Genomic DNA, 22078 nt, shown 5'->3' on the forward strand with positions numbered 1-22078 from the left:
CAATCCTACATTAACATGGGGGACCCTCTGACTTTTCCACTCGGGAAATCAATCGGTCAGTTTCTTTTGTTTTAGGCATTTTGGTGAAAGTATAAAAAGAAACTGGATGGATGGATTAGAAAGTCACGGTCCCCAGTGGATGCATCCAAACGTGGGAACAAATGGGATGTAACCTTAAAGGTCACATATTATGCGAAACACACTTCACCATGTTTTTCTGACACTAGTATGTGTCTCTTGTCTGTCTACAAATCCCCCAATTATGAGAAAAGTCCATCCTCTCTGTCTTCAGCCTGCTCCACTTTTGTGTGCTTGAGATTTTCCCTTCATGACATCACAAAGGGCAGAAACCCCTCCTCCAGGTGGGTGTTTATTTTTTCTGCCTTCTCACCATAAACAATAGGGCATGGAGTGAGAAAGCCTGAGACACCCAAGCCCTTCCAGAGAGGGGGCGTGGTCAAACACAGCTCATTTACATATTTAAAGGTACGGACACAGAAACAGCCTGTTCTGAGCAGGGCTGAAATAGAGGGGTTTATAGACATGATCAAATACAGGATCAGAGTGGATTTAGAACAAGAAACTTCACAGACATGTTTCAGGGAGCTCGGAGACTTTTTAAAAAGGAGGAGAATATGTCACCTTTAAATTTCCCAGCATGCAAATTGGTTGAATCCTGAAAACTGTGATTACTTATTTCATAGTAGCAAACACGTCATTTAATGAGATTGTGTCATTTTTGCCATCTAAATATTTAACATACTTGGATGCTAAGCTATAACTTTTGTGACCGTGGTGTTCATATTTCCTGCTAAACAACAGAACATAGTTTCTCAGTGAGCTTATTGCAATGCTGATGTTAGCATGTAGCTTAAACACTGTTGTTCCAGAGCTGAGCCTCAGAGAGCTGCCTTCATAACTGCAGACTCTCAGTCTTGTTATTTTCTTTTCATAAAGAGTGTGACGGTCAACAGAGTCACGCTGGTGCAGGGTCCACTAGATGATACCTGAGGGGGGAACTTAGAGGTTCATCAGAAGTGTGTTCCTCATTCACGTGACATCGTTGTGTAAATTACATCACCAGTCGAACAAAGAAACCTTTACTTATCGAAGGAGGCTCTGATATATGAGCTCATTTTTATTATGAGGGTTTGTTTCTGAGAATACACCCCCCCTCCTCCTCCTCCTCCTCCCTTTCACAACACATGACTTACAGCAGAAACCTTTGCCTGATAAAGTTTACAGTGGCTTCAATGATGTCATGTGGTATGTTGGAGAAATCAATGAAAATGCTTTGAGAGTCATGTAGTGGCACACGTACAAACAGCCACACACAGGCAGATTAAAGACATAGCTAAAGGTTTGATAAGTGCAGCTTTACCTTCCTGCCAAATCCCATTACTGCATCAACAAATAACTTCATGATCTTTGACTCCGGACTTCGACTACAGAGCTGTTCTCTCCCTCGCTTGGCGTGAATAGGTCGGATCTCCATTAGCCCCGATAAAGCCGCTTCTCCTCCCTTTCATGTGGCTCGTGGATTGATCAGGCGTGTTGCAGCGCGTTAGAGGCTATCTTTAACCTTCATGTACCATCTTCAAAAGGATTAAAGAAATCTCCTGAGCCATGAGCCAGGTGTACAAGTAAATATCTAACATTTGCTTTGGTCTCAGTATAGATCATATTTGTGTTTTAGGGTTTGATTTTTGATAAATTTATGATTTTAATCCAAAAATAAAAGGTTTAGAAAAGACGTAAAGGGTGGACAAACCACAGTGACCCAAGTGTTTAGATTCCTGATGTCTACGAGATGTCTCTTTAATGTCTTCTCTCAGCTAAGTGGCTCATGCATATTTAATCCGGCATACATTTGGCTTTTTAGCGTTTAGTACAGCTCTTACCATCATGTTACATGTTACATTATATATTCTGTGGTCTCACAGTGAGCATTACGAGACTCTCCATAATGTTCTTCTACTCTAGTCCTATATTAAGTCCGGCAGATTCATGAAAAATGAAAACCGGTTCATCTTGTTTATAATTTATATGGATTTTTTCATCCAGATGACCAAAAAGGTGGTGGGTGGGTGTGATGCTGGTCAGACTATTTATAAAAAAGGACTCTTTTAAAAAATTAATGACACTCCATCCCCTTTTCGCTCGTCTGTCTTTATTCATGAGAAAAGTTGGCGATTTAAATATTCACATCCATTTTGACATGATGCGACTGAATTCATTTAAAGGTTTTCCATTAAAGAAAGACCCGTTTAGACCGTGTTTAATTCAGCAGTCTTCTTGTTAGGCAATCTTTGACTGTCTCTCTTGTTGTCAGATGAGACCTGGCAGCAGATTTCCTCCTGGAAGATTTCCCTCCTCTGTCTCCTGCGGTGACAGGAAGGTCATATCAATTGATAACCAGTGTGTCATCCTTAATGCTGTGAGCTGCTTAATGCACTGTCACTTTGTATTCACAGAAAGGAAACATATAAGCAGAAGATTAAGTACTGATCTAACATATTATTAAAGATTATTATTTGTTTAATTGCCATCTATTTATTTATAGTTAGAAATATTGGAAAGATTCATTAGTTTACCTTTGCCTATCAGTATTTAAACGATGTTCTCGGTAAATTAATGAAATAGTTAAATATCATTTTTAGCTGAGTAAGTAAAGATGACCTTTCACTGTTTTTAATTAATTAACTCACGCTTAATTGCCTTCATTACACACAGAGTCCAGTCCATGTATTTCTCTGTTTTGACAACCAAAGTCTTTCCAGGCAGCAGGGGTGATTTCAGCTGCTGGAAATCATCTGATGGATCAAACCATTCACCATTCAGGGGGTCCAAAAGTAGAGTCGTAGACTTTACTGTTACGTTTCTGAGATTTAAACTAACAAGGGGGTTCCGGTGGCATTAATAAAGTGTTATTTCGCCTTTTCGGTGTCTTGTGTGGCCCGCTGTTTGATTGGTTAATGAGTTTGATCCCTCGTGAAACAGTTGGAACACTCCGGTTGTCCGACATGCGGGTTTTCTCTGAGAATGACGTCGTTAAGTTAGCAGGAGTTACACAACACTACAACCGGAAATGGAAGAGTTTAACCATAAGAATTAAATGTCGTTATGTTGAAAAGGCAGTCTGATACTCAAGCATAAAAAATGTGTTTAAATCAACTTTGCTTACCAATACTGAGGTAAAGCATTGTAGTATTATGAGTTTAATTGAAGGATATTGTTTCTCTTTATCTTAAAGTTTATTCTTGGAAAATACCAATTTACACCATAATAATAATTCTAATATAATACCAACATTATTTTCTGTGTTCCCTGTGTTTTCTGTTTTTGGTTCAACATAATGGACGACAAAAATTGGTTTCTAAGCTTTTTATTAGTTATAAATTGTGTGTAAGCAACTGAAACAAGTGAATTTCCCCCTGGGGATTAATAAAGTATTTCTGATTTTGATCTCATACAATAAAGTCAGAGACCCATGTATGCTATAGGCCCATGTTTTATAGACTGTTTTTATGCTGAATCACATTGTTTTTCAGCAGAAAGACAGGAAAAGTTATTCGTACAAACAATGAAAAACATAATACAAAATATCTTTTCAAACACTTGTTTTGAATTATTTTTATTTGAACACATGTTCAGATTTAATAATTTCAGTGATTTTTAAATGTTCTATTTTAATGTTTCTTTTCTTTCCTCTGTCAGGATGCTTTTTGATGTCTTGTGTGAAGCACTTTGAATTAACCTTGTTGTTGAAATGTGCGACATAAATAAACTTGCCGTGCCTTATTTATTCAGAATCAGAATTGTTTTTTTTAATTTAAGTACATTAGGAATTTGACTTGGTGCTTTGGTGAAAAACATTTAGCAAAGGACTAAAGCAAAAATAAGAAGCTATAAAAAAAAACAGCAGTTCTCCTGCTGACTAATTTAGTATAAACGTATTTAATCCCACCCTGTCTTCATTCATCATCCAGTCAGTTTTCTTATTTTGATTTGTTTATATACAAAATCTATACATTAATTTATTGTCTTAACTTGTTGTCAGATCCTCTGGAGAAAATGACATTCTTTATGAAAACAGTGAGTATCCTTTCAACTTCTCTTTCTACATTATTGCGATTAATTTGAGGCTATTACTCAGAAAACTTTGTAAATATCCTTTTTTGTGTAAGTCAAAAAGATAGATATATTTTTTTAAATGTGTATAGTCCCATGAAAAGAATAGAAAAGAGGTGAATTCTCTTCCCTACATACCATCTTCTAACAAAATAAACTTACGATCCACTTGTTACTACTGAGGCTACCTTCAAAGATTCAAAAAGATTTAAAAATGTTTATTGTCATGTGCACAGTAGGAAACATGTTTCCCTGTACCATGAAATTCTTTCTTTGCTGTCCACAATGAATGGCAACAATAAAATATTGAAATTAAACATAGCCAAATAATAAAAAAACAATTAAAAAAAACCCAATAATAATATATATAAATATCCAAAATATACCGTGTCCTGAGCCTTTATCTGCATTGCTTTCATGTTTCAGATTTTTCCTCAGTTGTCAAGTGTTATTAAACTAAGCTCAATCTTCTAAATCAACATTGCAAACTCCATAACCCTGAAATGCTGATGAAATCTCTGGAAAAAATTGTGTTGTGCTTTTGGCACAAAAAAAAAAAAGGATTTTGATTTTATTTTGAAATTCTGTAACGGAAACGCCTTTCTCGTGCTTTGTAACTTCCATCCCATCCTGCGGCTCACTGAAGCTTTTTATTCCCGCACTGTACATTTTCCTCCAACGACCCTGTGGATTCAAACGTGACAATATTTTTTAAACAAACTTCTTTCTCATTTAACATTTTGAAACTTTTTAAGTGTTCCTTTTCATCTTTTCATTTTCGGTAAATATTTTTTTTTGTCACTTTTTTTTTTTTGCTGATCTATTCCGGTTGGATTTTACTAAGGGCGTGTTTGGGCGATCTGTACCGGGAGTTTCATCTCCTGTACTCGGGGAGGACTCTGAGGAATGACAGCGACTGGAACGGGACAGCGATCCGCCTGATTGGAGAGAATGGATTATAAAGAGCTCGGACATCATTTCGAGGAGAAGCTGACAATAACAGACAAAAGTGAGTAATCAGACATTCATGAAAATAGGTCATGAATACCGTTAGTGTTGAACCAAGGTGGTGGTGGTGGTGGTGGTGGTGGTGGTGGTGGGGGGGGGGGGTTCGATTATAAATTATGTTATCCCCTTGTTATTTCCCCTAATCCTTTTATCCCACCATTCATAATCGATGCGTGTCAGTGTTTTCATTGAGCACAGTTGGATTAAAGACTCTGCAGCATTGCAACACATGAGCTCCCTCTCCCACTCAGATGTGAAAATAAGGGATGTTTCATACGCCCTGGCAACCCTGCTGTAATTCCTGCGCAGCAAACAGCGGGGTCTTCTGCACCCTCTTTAACAGGCGGGTCCTAACCGGCACAGATCCTGGAAATGCTGCACCGCGCTCTGGTCTCCATTACCGAGCACGTCAGTGGTGCGCTGGGTGAAAAAATGGCCCTCATAGATACACAACCACTGGAGAGCTGGTGCAGAAAAACAAGAGCGAATACACTACGATGTTAGTGAGAAATGAAACATAACAAAGCAGTGGTGGGGGGAAAAAACCCCACATATTTCTGTCTCCTTTTGGGGTCTTGCTCAGGAGCACTTTAATGCAGAGGTTCAACATCTGCATCTCTGACTGATGTTGTCTCTTTTGCATGTGATGCAGTTTTTATTATCAGTAAAATCCTCCTCATGATGGATTAATAAGCTCCTCTAGTGCTTAACATACTAAATAATGTAAATGAAATCCTGACATTTCCTTATGATGATTATCTTATTTTCAAATTTTTGGATAATATTTACGATAACTTCTCAAGTTTTATAGATGACATGTATTCTGTTATGATTCCAGGTCTGAAGGTTTTATTGTTAAAGTGGATAGCTTTGGTCATTTCTGGACTTCTATATCTGACATATATATTCTTATATGTATATATACGTAACTCAATCACAACAAACTCCCATAAATAATCCATCCATAAGACCACATGAGAGCACAGATGACAATCCTCGGGCTGCAGCCTCCGCCTCCTCCACTCGTCTCTCCTTGACCCGTGTTCTGGTTAGAGAAGGTGACTCTATTCATTTGCAGCCCCCCCCCCCACTCCTCTTTCCCCCTTTCCACTCGATGTGGAGAGTGTTAAATGGACAGACCAGCATCTGCTGCAGCTTTCTGTCAGCCGAGGCGAGCTATATCATCACAGCTCGATGCATGTGTGGGAGTATAGAGGTACACGTACAGACCGATGGATAGATACTGGAATCTTTCATGTATGACTTTATATTGTGCTTTGTTTTAAACATATTGCATAAAACAATCTGAGGCTATCTCAGACCAGAGTGTCTTCTTACATATTGACCTGCAGATTTTTAGACTTGTTATGAAACCATACCTGTATAAACGCCTGTGATGCTGCCTAGAATAAAAAAAACAAATCAGGTGAGGACCCCTTCCCCCCCCCCCAACAGCCCGATACAAATACGTATCAGCCTTTCATAAATATGACCTTGTTTCACCAGAACTAAGACGTGCTGCTTCCATTCATTTATCATGTCTGCCACCGACAACTGCTGTTTTTATAAGAGTAAAGAAGACTTTTCAGAGTACCACAGTAAACAACAATAGTGCTGTTATGTCAGTTAGAGCTCGCATTTAAGGTTTTGCCCATTTTTACACCAGTACCCCCCTCCCCCCCCTCCCCAGAAAAACATCGATGTGACTTATAAGCAAGTCTTCAGTTTTGAGTTGTAGCACCGGTGTTACAATTCTGGGTAGTACATCAGTTATCTGAATATCTACTGGAGGTAACTGAACATCCTGACAGAATGTGTGAACTGACATTAACAAGCGTTTACTCCTTAAAATGATCTAAATAAGACTCGGACAAAGCCATTTTTTGGCCTTTTATTGGAGAGGACAGCTGAAGAGAGACAGGAAATGTTGGGAGGAGAAATTGGAGGCTGACATGCAGCAAATGGATTTGAACCCACGGCTGCTACGATGAGGACTGTAGTCACTGAATGGGGCGTGTGACATCGCCTCGAGGCTATCTGGCACCCCATATTTAGCTAAATTTGAGTACAGATTTTACTGGATGCTGGTTGTATAGCGGCTGAGTGGATAGCAGTTTGTAATTTTGTTCTTTATTTTTTTAAATTTTATTTTATTTAACCAGGAAAAAGTCTCATTGAGATTAAAAATCTCTTTTACAAGAAGCGTCCTGACCAAGACAGGCAGCAGCACAATCACAGGATTTCAGACATAAAACACTTGACAACAATGAACATAAATACAGGAATCACAAAAAGAACCATTCATCAGAATCTGTCATAAGTCATGAGCAACAAAACGATCAAAAAGGGCAAATACGAGTTAAAACATCTACACTCAGATATTTCTGCCTCCAGATCATTAAGACGACCTTTAAAAACATTCAAGGAAACCAGCTCCTGAAGATTTAAAGTATCTTCTATTCTTCTTCTATATCTTTGTTCTATTGTTATCTTGAACAATTAGGCTTTGTATTTATTTGGGGGGATTTCCTGTGTTTTTGAGGCATGGTTGTTAACTTTGTGGTTTTCTTTTGGTGCCAGTAATTCAGCCAAAGTACGAGACTTTGCTCTTATAGGTGAAGTTCATGTTGAAGGTAGTTTGAAATGCAGAACAAGCTCGTATTGTTCTGGAGCAAAACCATCCATTGATAAGCAATCCATAACAAAAAAACCCAGGATGTTTTGGTTGCGGTCCTCGTGCACACGCAGTATGTCGGATCAACATGTGACGTTATGATGAGGAGGAATGCTGGATGCCGAAAAAAAAAAAAAAAGCGGCCGAGGCGTTGGATAAACAGAAACATTCTTCCTCCTCTGACTCCTTTCTGAGAGCTGCGAGTCTCATTCTTGTTGGGGGGAAAAAAAAAGATAGATGGAAAGAAAAAGGCCAACTAGGGTTTGTTGGCTTTGTGCAGCCTGGTGTGCCCGCAGCGCTGGAAGAGGGGATCGTAATCCCGTATCAAAGTGATTTATTCAGGTCTGAGGTCGGCGGATCTTTGGTTTTAGCCCTAATGCGTGTAGACCATCCAAATCCCGTACACCCTCCCTCTGCATTGTACACACAAACACACACCGTACTCTCTCCTGACATCTCTTACAATCAGCCGAGAAGCAAAGTAATGTCTGCTGGTGTTTCTGAATCTAGTCACTGTGTAGAAAAGACCAGGGGCATCTATCACACTTTGAAACTTCCTTTCTTACTATCTGGGCATTCCTGGAGTCGAACCAAGCCTCCCCAAGACATGACATGTTCAAAGACACTCTTGTGTGTTCGGCTCACAATAGGAGTGGCACCACCGTCCTGCGCTGAAACAATCCACCTTCTGTGTCAAGGGGAGTGAAACCCCCCCCCCCCCCCCCCCCCCCCCCCCCCCCCTCCCCTCTGCTTATTTCAATGAGAGTTTAAATAGAATATGTGAGACTTCCTTTTTCCTTTGATACCTGCAGTGTCACTGTATCAACTTCCGGCCTTGCTGCCCCGCAGGCAGAGTCCCAGCGAGGAGTTAAACGCTCCTCTGTGGAAGTAATCATGAGACGTGGACTCCCTCTGGCCCTGCGAGCTTCCCAGTCACGCTGACGTTATGTTCTTGGCACGCATCCGTCATCCCCCGGCCCGGCTGGAAATGTAGATTTTTGGCCTGGAAAACCACCCTGCTGCAGCTTTTGATTTGCCCCTATCATTACTTGTCCTCCACCATTATACTCCAGAAAAGAAGTAACCATGGTCTGGTAAATAGACCCGGTAAATACTCAGAGTTGTTTAGAAGGAGGGCTGCAGCTAACGATGATTTTCAGTATCTGAAAATGACTGTAACAATGTCAAAGTCAGAACTGTGAAAATGCTGTTAGAATTTCCCAGAGCCCGAAATGATCTCTTGAAAATGTTGCTTTAGTGATACTCTGTAAATAAGGGGTGTCCCAAACTAAGGATTTACACAGTTGAATCTGATTGGTCAGATTTTTTTTGATCAACTGATTGTTGGACGTCTTTTTCCATAAATTAAACTATTTGTCTTCTAGACTCAGAAAAACTATTTATCCTTTAATAGGACTTAATCCAACCTTTGTCTCACTCATTTAGTCTGCATTATGACGACCATATGACAATATTACACGGCCATTTACAATAAAGCCGTCACAATAGAGCTGCCGGTGTGTGTGCTGATTCAAACACCACAGCAACCACAATCTACGCATCTGTCAGACCATTTTGACTTACCGTTTGAAGATTTACTGTACCCTCCCTCCAGATCATAATGTTACATCAAAAACGGTCCTGCTGCATCATCAAGGGTCCCCACGATCCAAATCAATTAAAGATTTTATCCAAAGTGACGCATTACGTCCTTAAAGATCCAAGAGCTGCTTTAAATTAGCCAAATCTGTTCCCTATTTCCCACTTTATTTTCTGTATTGATTTATATTAATGAATTAATATGTTTGACTGCAATGCATCAAAATGATGGCGGCAATCTGACCTTTCGATTGACACCTCATCTGGCCAATTACGACCTTCCATTCACAGTTCCTAGACTGTAATAGTGTGCACGAGTTTAAAGGAGCTGCTAACTAGCGCAGTTCCAGAGTAGTAGCTAAATCAAGCAATGACTCAAAAGAATCATTCAGACCACATTATTTTGTGCCCTCATAGGATATAGTACAAAAAAAAATCCCTTTCAACAGTCTGCTCATGGAATAAATTGGTGTTAAACCCAGTTTGAATGCATTTCGGTGTGTGCTACCAGGCCGACATCAGAGTTTAAGCTAACGTTAGCAACTTTTTATAGGATTTGGGGAAGTTTACGTTCAAGCAACCCCAACTAAAAATAGTTTCATTTTTCAAACACTTTTGTCCTCATCTTGTAACTAAATATGTCTTTATGAAAATACAGCAAAAAGAGAATTTTATAGGAGCAGGCTAAGCTAGTAAGCTAACACTGTTATGTCACAACGATGTAAAAGTCTTAAAGACGTAGTTACAGATTTATTTTGTCTTGATTGATTTTTCGGTGACTCCAGTAATTGTTACAGTTCTGATTTTCAATGTTTACTTCTGCTGAGTTTTTATTCTGACTCTGAAGTTGAGATACAAAGTGAAACTTGCAGACACAAAGCCGCTCTGAACTCCTGAAGTCAGACTTGGCTCAGGTTCTCGCAGCTCTGCCAACTGTGCCTCATTTGCGGCTCGGGGCCTTGAATTCTTGTAAGTGGTTGTGTGGGAGAGCCGTGATTTGTGCTGAGAGGTTTTGGGTGTGGATAGAATGACTCTTGAGAAATTGGAGCGTGAGCGGGGGGGGGGGGGGGGGGGGGGGGGGGGGGGGGGGGGTCGATGGCTGTACTTGTTGTTTTGGTTTCGAGCAGGATCCTTCAAGAAGAAAGGAGGAGGGGACTGAGCAGACCGTATAGCGCTCTCCTCTTCCCTCCACGTCAGCGATCCCTGTGACCAGATGCTATAAATCAACGGCCATGACACCACAGGCTCTGCTGCCCCCGGTATGATGAAGGAGAAGGATGTAGCTTCCTGAGAGCTTATGCACAGATTAGTCATGTTTCCTTTCCTATCCGACGTTTAAAAAAAAAGCAGAAGTCATGAATGGGACGTTGATATTAATAATCCTGTTTGCGGCATAATCCTGTTAGGCAGCGTTGTGAGGCAGAGTTTAGTCATAAAGGGATCTGTCACATCACATTCTATAGACTTGAGTCAACACCTACACATATGGGACTGTTTTAGAGCTCGTGTTGAGGCAATAAAACCATAAATAAGAGGCTCTTATAATCTGACTCAACAATAAACACAAATAGTTGAAGTCTTTCCCTGTTGAATCCCTGCATGATGTCTGAGCCCTGCACTTTAAAATATGACCCTTCCTGGTCTTTGTCAGTGCTCTTATTAGATGTTCAAGCAAACACAATAATACTGCTACCCATTTCTCCTTAACCATTAATCACTGCTGCTGCTTCTGGAAATGCAAAACAAGTCACTTCCTGACTGAACCAGAGGATTTTTGAAAAGTAAAAGCTTCCAGATAGCCTTTTAGTTATGTTTAGTTATATTACATATATGGAGGCTATCCTCCTCCTATCATACGGCCCCGGTTCGACTCGGATCTGCAGCTCCTTCCCGGCTTCCCTCGTCCTCGTTTCTGACTCTGTCCACTTCTCTTTCAATTTAAAAAAAAAAAAAGCCCCAAAAGAAACTAGCTTGAATGATTTATTAAGAAATAAATCACAGTTGTCAACCGCCTGGTCAGAAATAGTCAGACGAGACATCATCCATTAGTTAATTAACATTTATGTAGATTGTTTTCTATTTGGACTAACTTATTTATTTAACTGGTAGTAGGCCTACGTATTGTTCTGCACCTTCACAAACCTGCAGGACATTAGGGGATATAGAAAACCAACATTAGCACATGTTAGTGGAGATGATTTAAAGAGCGGACTTGTCATCCAAGGAATCAAAAGTTGATGCAATAATCTAATAATCCAAACTGTGATTTTACCTAGAGATGTTCCTGACTGAGAAGATTAACCTAGACACTGTGCTACTGTAAGCAGCAGCTCCTCCCGCTGCACATGCACAGTTGTTGTTGTCAGCTTTAGCACGTAATCAATTACCTTAAATCTCCAACAGTAGTCACAATGGATTCATGTTGGAGGCATTAAAGTCTGAACCTCTTTTGTTGGAAGCACACGCTCATTTCTGTTTCCAGCCAAGAGAAGAGAAATAGAATTTAAGCAGTTTTTTTAGTGTTGGGACAAGGTTTATGAATGACTGGCTCTGATTGGTGGACAGACTGGTTTAATTGGCAAAACCCAATTCTGCATTTAAAGCTATACTCTCAATATTTATATCGACGTCTGAACAGGCCTAACCCCTAACCATGCAGCAGAAAGCTTCTATCTCACGGTTTAAGGAGTGCTAAAATAACGAGCGCTTTAATTTATCTTAAAAATTCCCTGTGATGTTATTAGACGTTCAGTATTGATTATGTCCTCAGGGCCTGTCAAGCTAACCCAGAGGCACCCCCTCTCTCCTCTTCTATCCTGCAGCTCCCTCAGATTTCACTTTCTTGACCATCGGCGGACGTTTGGTTTCATTTTGCAAATGCGAATGTTCTTCCCTCTTATAGGACGTCATCAGTGAATATGTGCAGAACAATATTAGGAACCAGAACAACATCAGTGTGATTGTCTTGGATGTTGTTCCTCTCGGGCGTTCTCAGCTGTTTTAGTTTGGTTTCCTGTCTCTGCGCTTGTTCCCCAGTTACCCATGCTGCCTTGCGACATGCACTGGATGTTTTTGTTGATGTGGTATTCCAACCTCGGGGGAAGCACTAACAGATGCACACCCCCCCCCAACCCTCCGTCCTCCTGCTTTGAAGTGCATATGTGTATGTGTGTGTGTGTGTGTGTGCAGATAACAACCCTGATGGAGCTAGCATTTGACGTGCTGTCCACTTACACACACACACACACACACACACACACACACACACACACACACACACACACACACACACACACACACACTTACTTGTCACTCGTCACTCAACATCTCGGTCACAGGACCCACAGGCTCCACTGCAACCTAATTTAATCTTGAATTGAGGACGACAACACGTATGAAAAATAAAAAGCATCATTGTATGACCATCCAGCTCGACTACCAGCAGATCTTAAACACTGCGAAGAGAAAAGCTTCACTTTCTGTTGTGTAAGGAGGCTTCCTCATGTGGTGTGTCAGATGATTTCTCCGTCTGTTTGTCAAACCTTTCCAAGTGTTTTTCTCCTGTTTATCTCAAAGCAAGGCGTTCGACCTGTTACACTGCAGCCCTTCCTGCTGCTGCTCCAGTCGATTGATTACCTCTGCAGCCTCCTCCGGTGACGCCGCTCCGCCTCCTCCATGCAGTCAGACAGCCGGCAGCTCGTTGTGTTTTCTGTTTCATGCTCGGAAATGGTTCCTGAAAAACTCTCCCCAAGGATGGAAAAAAATATCGATAGAGTTTGTCTGCAGCTGGTCTTTTGTCAGACTTTTGTCTCCTCTTAAAGGGCTTCATGTTGACGTTAAACACGGCCTCGGTTGCCAAGTTTGATGTGTCTGACGATAAGAGATGTTGTCTGACCTCGGTGAAGCTCATTAGTGTCCTCCAGTCATTTCCATAAAACAGTTGAACAGAAGCCAAACCTACAGTTGTGTTGATTGTGTAGCTGCCTCATCCAGATGATTTAAGTTTCAAGTTTAATATTTCATCATGACTTTTAAGAACCAAGCTTTCAATAATGGATAAAAAAAAAAGGTGCTCAAAAGATTTTAAACGTTTTCCTAAAAGATCACGACCTAAAGTAACTATTATGAATGTAAAAATGTTCATTAAAATACACAGAAAATGAATGATAATGATTTTTTTGTCTTACATTTCTATTATTAAAATATATCTTACATTGAATTAAGAGTTAACTTTTATATTGGCCCAAAAAAAAATACTATTTGAATTTCTTTAAAGGCTCCTTTGTATTGAACGCATCACGTCTTATCTCTCTGCAGATTCTGTCCTGTACGTGTATAGATCGATTTTTTTATGACAAAAAATCTCATCCTGGTTTCTTAATATAGTGAAACTAAACACTCAGTGACAGTCATTGCTGCAAAATGCACAACAAGCCGTCTTCTGCAGCGCGTTGTTAATAATCTTAGTTTGACCCCTCCCCTGCAGCGACACTTTCAGACATCAAAAATTTAATTTCAGTCTTGACCCTGTTGGTCACGTTTGCCTTCAAAGTGCATAAACAGACATCAGTATTGATTTGAGTCTGTTTAATAAGAAGTGAAAAACTCCTCATAGTGGCTTTAATATGGAGGTCATTGAAATAAGAAGCTTTTTTTAGCCCCAATGAAAAGTGCACAGTTGCAGCTTAAAGGGAATACAATGAGGGCAGTCATAACTTGTTTTACTTTTTGGCCTGAAAATAATAATTTTGTGCATTTGAACATTCCTTAATTGCCCAATTAAACACATCTGCAAGCTTGCTAGTCGTTCATGTCTTAGCGAATTTGATCCAATCCCATGTAATAGCTCCTGAAGATGCAATATGAACACGTCTGTTGTGAAAGTAGTTTATCAAGTTGTCATGGCGTCTCTTGTTGACCTGCTGTGACCAACACGACTCAGCCCCTCGCTGCACTGAAACCGGACTCTCAGCTGAGATTAAACTTAGTCCGTCATCATCACACCTCCGCGTGCTGCCAGGTCAACATTAGTCAGCCAGACGGAGTTATGCCCTACTTATGAGGCCAAAACAAGAGAGTGGAAGGGCAGCTGCAGAAACTCAACTTTGATGTTTCATCAGAGAGAAAATCGTTTGTGTCTCTGTGTCTCTTTTTGGCCAGACTTCTCCAGGAAAGCTGTTACAATAGATGAAGAAAAGATGTGTTTAGACGTATAGCAGCATTAAGTGGTGTGAGTCTGCAGGAGGCTGGTGTTCTGCAGTAATGAGAGAAATAAACAGGACACAGATCAGCTGCAGTGCGACTCATTGTCTCTGCAGATCTGCTGTTTACTTCTTGTTTCTGCCTTTTGTTCCCCTTTGTGTTACATAAATGTTTCTCCGGCTTTACAGGGCTGAGCATTGTTTCTCAATTGTTCAGTGCGAGTACTGAAATCGTCAACACATTCTCAAACCTGAACAGCGGACGTTCATTGCCTTTGACTCCAGAAAACACTTGAATCACTGTTTTCCAGTATGGTATGACTGAAGGAGAGCACTAGTGACACACGTGTAACTGAAAATCAGATGGATCACATGGTTACCATGGTGAAACGGTCACAGTCTACAACCCGAGAATAGATCCAGGTTTAGGTTAAAACCACGATGTGCAGAGAGTTTAAGTTTGATAAATGCATGTGAGGAAGAAGTTGTGAAATCAATGAGTAATCATGCTTAATAATCACAATCTCTGTATCTATCAAAATCATTAAAATTGGTATTTTGCCATAATCAAGCAGCCCTATCATTAATCCTGTGTTCGTTTGTACTTTGGCGCCCCCTGTGGACAAATCTAGTAAATATATTTTATTGTCTCCTGTACGTGTAAGTGGTATTTTTTTTAAACACAATTCCCACCCTTCCTGTCTTAAACACTGTGTTGTGTTTTTTCGGCCCTTCCATAAATACAAACCTCCTCCCACCACTGACCGGACGTAACCACGGTTACATCACCCGTTGGTTTGTAGGCTGCAGACAGAGGTTTTAAAGATCGGGCCCTTCATTGAAAATCACTATTCATAAGTCACTGGACACATTTACTATCATTAAAAACAAATCTAACTTTTCATTGAATGCCGTTTTTAGGAACTTCACCTCCAACTTTTGATGAAACTTGTAGTCGGCCTTTCTCTTTACTTTCCTCTCTGTCACTCCGTTGTAGCGTTTACCAAACCTCGGTTCAGCCCGCCTCCCATTGTGAAATCATTTGAGTAGAGTTTGTGTACATATGGAGGTTTTTTTGTCTCTGTATTGTTTTAGCCTCCATTGTGAAGAGAAACAAACCTTGTGGTGACTCGTAGCTTATTTACACTTAGTGCCTTGCTTAACGTTTTCTCACCTAAGACGTGTAATTGTTCACGATGAGGTCACGACTGAGGAAGTGAAACTCTGACTGCAGCTTCAGTCACAACAAACATCGCCTGAGATATTTTCTCTGCGTCTCCAAGAAAAGCTTTTGTCAGCAGCCGAAGTCTTCCCCCCAACCTTCTCCTTTCTCACTCGTCACCTTTAACCTTATTTTTAGTATCAAACTTGTTCTGGTGAACAGAGAAGGAGGAAACAGTGAATAATAGATTATCCATTTATGATTCATGTTAGGCTCTGTTTTATGTCTTTGTGACTGGGTAACCCACTTCTTTGAGGCTGAAAGCGTCTGCAGATTCCTCCTGATTGAAGTGGAGTAGCTCACATCCTGTTTGCGTGCTCCTCGTCGCTCTGACTGAACCTTTTCAGCTCTGATGTTCAGACCCAAGATCTGTCTTTAGAACATGGTTTTACTTTTAATAGTCTCCTCCGTCCTGTTTCTGACCTGTGCTCAAAGACCAGGAAGGGTTGAGATATAGAGAGAGTCCGACAAAATACATATAAACCAGCATTTTGTTTTCTTGGCAGTCCATTCTTTGGTGGTTTAAGAGGCAGAAAATTGGGGTTTAAGTTGAAAAACTGTTTTCTAACATTTAATTTAAACTGCTTTTAAAATTTGAGTCGTGTAGAAAATGTGAATTTCTTTAATTAAAATGTTAAGACCTCTGCGATAAATATGGAACCCAAAAATATTAAATAAAAAAATTAATGAAGTAAACAGATTGTTTAACCCATTTTTAATGTCATATGAAAAGATTTCATTACATGAGTAAAAAAGGAATATTTCCATTTTTTAAATCAACCCATCAACCATGAATTTTTCTAAAGCTAGCAAAACTTAGCTAACCCAAATAGCCAGTTTGTTCCTGTTAGCTAAAAAAAACTGTAAATAAACACACACACAGTTTGTAAAACTCTAGTTTGTAATCTTAACAACTGTTTTTGATGTTTTTCCATAAACTGTTAGCATGTTTGGCTAACTAGCTGCTAGTAGCTAGTAAATAAGTTACTCGTCACTCTGCTATTCGCTTTGGCGACAACGAAAGCTGTTTAAGCTTTAGCGTTTACTAAGCTAGCTTTGCATTGCGTGATACTTAAAACTGATAAAAGTTCCTCATATTGCTGGCTGAAAATAAAAGATGTTATTTTGCCTTCAACATATTTCTCAGTGAAAATGAAGACAGGTTTAAAAAATGCTAAAAGAACAAAAAGTAAACATGAAAGGCTTAGCTACGACGTTTGCTAAAGGTGGTGAGTCGTGGATAACTGTGTTCACTTTTAGCCTGACTTGTACTTTTAGTGATTCAGAGAGAAAACAGCAGGATTCTTACAGGGGCCTGTAATTGAATCCAAGCTTTAAAATGAAGGTTTTGTTCTTCTTTCATCAGCACAGAGAAGCCACATTTCTTCTTCTGTGACGGTAATAAGTGGCTGTGCATGTTGTCGCTGCGACCAGGAACTCATAACAAACACAGCTGTTGGTCCGCTGTCCTCTCACGACGTAACAGGAGAATTGGAGGGGTTCAAAGGTTTGAGAAGCATTTGTTCGTGCTGCCCTGAAGTTGTCTGTACCCTCAGAGGCTGCGGTGTGGTTGACTTCTTTTATTTTTTTGTTTTTGGACTCGTTGACCTTTTGCTGATTCATTTTCGTCATGAGATGTAGCTGGGGAGGAAGACAATAGAAGAAGAAGAAGAAGAAGATTGAAATGTAGAGAATATAGATGGAGGATAATCATTTAAAGATTTTAAACACAAGCTTTCTGGTTGTAGCTCTCCACATATTAAAACAAGCGTCGTGTGTTTTGGCTTTTGTCGCTCTCAGCAGCAGTATCCCAGGAATGTTCTTCCTCTGTTTTTCCCCAGGGTGTGGATACTTGTTGCCCAAGACTGTTTCCGTTTTTTTTTTCCATCCACAGAGGAAGAGGTGTTGGAAGCGTTTAACAAAGACACACGTGCTGTTTAACGTCGTGTACGCCTTCAAGCAGCCTGCGGACGGCTAAGAAATGAGCAAAAAAACGCCTGATTTTCATCGAAATGTTTCAAATTCCTCGACTCACTTTATGCATTTAGTGGAAGTGAAATCTCTTGGACGTTGTCCTGTGGCGTTCACCACACATACAGTATTTAATCTCCTCTGTTTTAGGATGAGTTTAATCCTTTGATTCCTTGGCACATGCAGGCTGTGTGTACACATACAAAAGACACACATTCGCTGTATAAACACGTGCGGGGGGAATGTGGATGCCAGGGATTCCTGAGGTTGGCCTGACCCAGATCCAGCATGTCCCACTCATCACAAAGACACACACATGCACACACACACACACACACATATATGTATGTATCTCTGAACAATAGGGAGTGACCTGCTTCACACAAAACGGGGTTCAGAACACCCCTTACTTAAATACTTTTTACTCTGCGTACAATCCCTCAAACTCATAGTTACAACACTTCAAAGTAAACTCATATCTTCTCAAGTAGACGAGTAAAATCTACTGATGTGTTACTTATATATGTACAAGCCCGATCCAAAGCTGTAGACATACGTAAAGATGTTTGGTCAGAAATGTTGTTATTACAAATCAATCTACACTCAGTTTGCTCTTCATGAAGTTTACTGACCTACAACGTAAGCAGTCTGAAGGCCCTGACACAACAAGGAGATCGTCGGGTGTGTCCAGCTCCGTCGCTACCCATCGCCCCCCCGTCGGCCTCTTTTTGGCCGATTCGACATGTTGAATCTCCAGCTCTCGACACAGGTTCTGTAAAGCCCCTTGAGCACGCCGCTGTAGTCTCCATGCTTTCACCCATTAGTGCGGTTTCTCCTTATTCGCCGGCTTCCTCCTCTTCTTTTCTTTTTCCGCTAAAAGACCAAGAGCTGACAACGCCAGCACCATTTTCAACATTTTATCAGACATTATTCTCCATTAGAAGGCGACCTATAATACGAGTGGTGACCGACAGCGGTGTGAAAATGGTCTTCTCCTATCATAACGGACAGCAAACAAAACTCACGTTCACACACGCTCGGAACGTACGCGGTGGTCGGCCATCGGCTGTAGTCTTTGCGAGGGGTTCTAGCGCAACTTTTTGGTCGATACAGAAGGCGTGGTAAGGCGACGGCCACAGGCGGCCTTCGTCTCCACACCAGCTCTTTGCCGTCTGCTTGGTGTGTCAGGGCCTTAACACAACAGCTGATGAAGATTTTCACGTCTTTTAGGGTTTAGTAGTTTCCAAGTTTCCAAGTGGAAGTTAAAATCTGGAAGGTGATGTGACCTCTAGTCTACAAGTCGTACATTTTACTCAAGTTTGGAAAGTAAAAGTGAACATCCATCCATTATCTATTCTGCTTTGTCACGTGAGAGGCGGGGTACACCCTGGACTGGTAGTGTACATACTGTACATGATGCTCCAGTTTCATAGTTAATATTGATTATATTGATGTCCCGATCAGTGAATTCATACTGCGTCATAGTGTTCCCTCCGTTGGCTCAGCTTAATGCCTCTGTTACTATCGCCAAAGACAAAAAGTCAGATCGAAGGAGAGGCCAAAGAAAGAAAAAAACTGAAAACTTAGAGATACAGAGACACACACAGGGGGAGGAACACACGGCAACAAAAAAACAACAACAGATAATACCGACTTTTTGTGGGAATGCCTTTAAAAACAGTAGAAAACGTGTGTAAGCAGTAACAACTGAAGAGAGGGAAATTAAGGTTGGGACGAAGTGAAACAGAAAGCAACAAAGTCCTTTGCTCGAAATCAAAACATGACCAGTGAAATCCTCGTACATGACATGCTCACTAGACAGAGGTCCTACAGGCGGATCTCTTTTTAACGGAGGCTAATTAAAAGAGACCCTCAGAAAGTGTAAGTCACATTAAATCTAATTGTCTCATTCATGCCCGTGTGTTCATGTTGGACTCAGGTTAGACGATGAAAAGGAATACTGAGGTTCAAAAGGATTATCTCTCCAACTCCAGAATACTTTTAATCTGTGTGTGCGCTCTCAGTTCCTCCACGTCCAGGTGAAACCAACATCTGTCATACCTGTCTGAGGAGAGACTTTTCAAAATAACTCTCTTTAATGCAATATCATAAACTTAATAAGAGTATAAGCATCCTTATTTTGGTTGAGTTTTTGCAGATTTAGAGATTTTTCCTGAATATCGTTGGTTAAATTCAGCTCAATTTGGCACTAGGTTTGGCAGCTGACCATCTCTCATTTGGACATCCTCTTATGTTTTGCTTGGTTAGACAGCAGATGGATTTGGTCTTAATCAGCCAATGTGTCCCAAACACAATCATTAGGTGTCCCGGTGTGTGTGTGTGTGTGTGTGTGTGTGTGTGTGTGTGTGCAGCAGATCTGGTGAAACAACACGCTGCAGTTCGTGGTCACCAAACCAAGCCAAACCCCTTTTATGGACGACATTCTCAGTAGGGTGCTTGACGCTATTTTTAAACCCCGAGTCTGTCACAGTGGCACAGAAACCTGAGATGGCTGGTTGGAGAGACGTGGACCCAGGGGGGAGGAAGGAGGGAGGGAGGGAGGGGGTGAACATCATGCTGAATTTGTGTTTGTGTGTTAAATGGAGCCTGTCACATGAAACACCGGTCGCTCTTGTTGACTTTGCACTATGCATGTGTTTCTGCAGGACTAGCATGTATTGGCATCACTGAAAACACGTCCCATACTGTTAGGGGCGGCATATTTTAACTAATGTGTTATCCTATTTTAAGACTATTTTAAGCCATTTAGCACGTTGTTGCAAGATGTAAAGTGTAAATGTGAATTTTTGTCTCTGAAATTCGCTTTAAATCGTTGTTGAAAGTAGCTAAATATTTAAGTCAAAATGCAAAACACCTAACAGAACAAGATGCTATATTTTCATGGTTGTACTTCAGTTTTAACATTTTGATGTTGCTATGGAAACAATCCGCTATGGAACGCTACATTAAAGTCCCCATGAAACCCAACTTCGAGACTGTCTTACTGCCGTGGTTGGTTGGGACGTATTTGCGACTGTAACGGGATAGAACCAATCACAAGACAGAAGGCGGGACATAACATTGAGGATGAATTTGATTGGATTGTTGGCTTCCAAATCTTTTTAATTGGTGGTACAGAAAAATGAGTAGGAGGAAATTAAGTTATTTTGATTTAAAAATACTCAGATAATTCTTGATTTAAATACGTTTGGCAGATAAGGGAAGAAGAATAAACATTTAATCCACACAGGAAGTTCTGGATTAAAACCTGGAACATGTTTTTTTCATTTCATGAGGACTTTAAGAATCTGCTTTTTTTTAAAGCCGGTATTAAGTTGGATTCTGGTAGTTTCGCACCACTGAAAGCATGCTGAATACAAGATTAGCAGCTCCGATTTGCAATGCATCAACGACTCTCCCTTGATTACGTAGATACCGAGCAGACTTTAACATGTCGTGATTTTTAGATGGAGTTATGAAGCATTGTTTTCCAAAGTTTTTAAGCAGATTTATGGACAATAATTTGTGGTAGAAAACAAAAGACAATGATATCCCCGGAAAGTTTAAGTCACATTAAATCTAAAAAAAAATGATGTGTGTTTTGTCCGTGCGATCATGTTGGAATCAGCTGAGACAATTTAAAAAAAGTATCTTTAGGTTCCTTAATTGGCTGCATTACATTTGAGTGTTTTTCAGTAGCACACATGGAGGAGTGACTCTTCAAAACAGAGTCTTGAGGTCAATGAACTCACTCCGTGGTTGTAGTTCTCTTGTCATGTCTTGTTTGAAGATGCTAACATTAGCCACCACAGGCTACTGTTAGACTAGACAAAACAAGACTCCAGTAGTGAAGCCCTTCAGTAAATGTAATTGAGCCAGGCTCCAGTTTATTGCAAACAATTGTCTCAGTCTCCTTAAAGTTTATATTGTGGTGTTGCTGTTACTCAACTTCTGTCATCATCACTCAACAGCCACAACCGTTCTGTGCTTACTGTAATAACTACTGAACATCAACTCTCTCAGATCCCGTCTACTCCTAGAGGTGAGCTTTTCTGTGCAGTTTATTGTCGTGGTACATGTGGTCTAAATGCATGTGAGGTAGACACATAAAAAACAGAAACTTCATCTCAGAATCTCCGAAGTTATTATCAGAAATCCCAGAGAAAAAGTATAAAAAAATAACCTACAATAGAGCCAAAACTAGGACAGATAGTTTGACACCAGGATAGAGAGAGAGGGAGAGGAAGAGGGTCTTTCTCTGTCCTTCACTTT

The 22078-nt window shown here is 40.4% G+C and overlaps 1 protein-coding gene across 6 annotated transcripts in view; it reads left to right on the forward strand.

Annotated features, from left to right (window-relative positions):
- The first annotated feature begins 4770 nt into the window (after window positions 1-4770).
- LOC132990582 (MAP7 domain-containing protein 1-like) overlaps window positions 4771-22078 on the forward strand; it is a 44128-nt gene continuing 26820 nt past the window's right edge. For 5 of the 6 annotated variants that reach the window (XM_061058870.1, XM_061058872.1, XM_061058873.1 and 2 more), the window contains exon 1: window positions 4771-5140. In XM_061058870.1, the coding sequence (XP_060914853.1) occupies window positions 5083-5140 (58 nt within the window). In that variant the 5' untranslated portion in view covers window positions 4771-5082. The remainder of the gene's footprint in view (window positions 5141-22078) is intronic. The other variant, XM_061058875.1, reaches the window with a different exon arrangement.

The sequence above is a fragment of the Labrus mixtus genome, chromosome 16 (assembly GCF_963584025.1).
Source record: "Labrus mixtus chromosome 16, fLabMix1.1, whole genome shotgun sequence".
In the NCBI taxonomy this organism is placed as follows: Eukaryota; Metazoa; Chordata; class Actinopteri; order Labriformes; family Labridae; genus Labrus; species Labrus mixtus.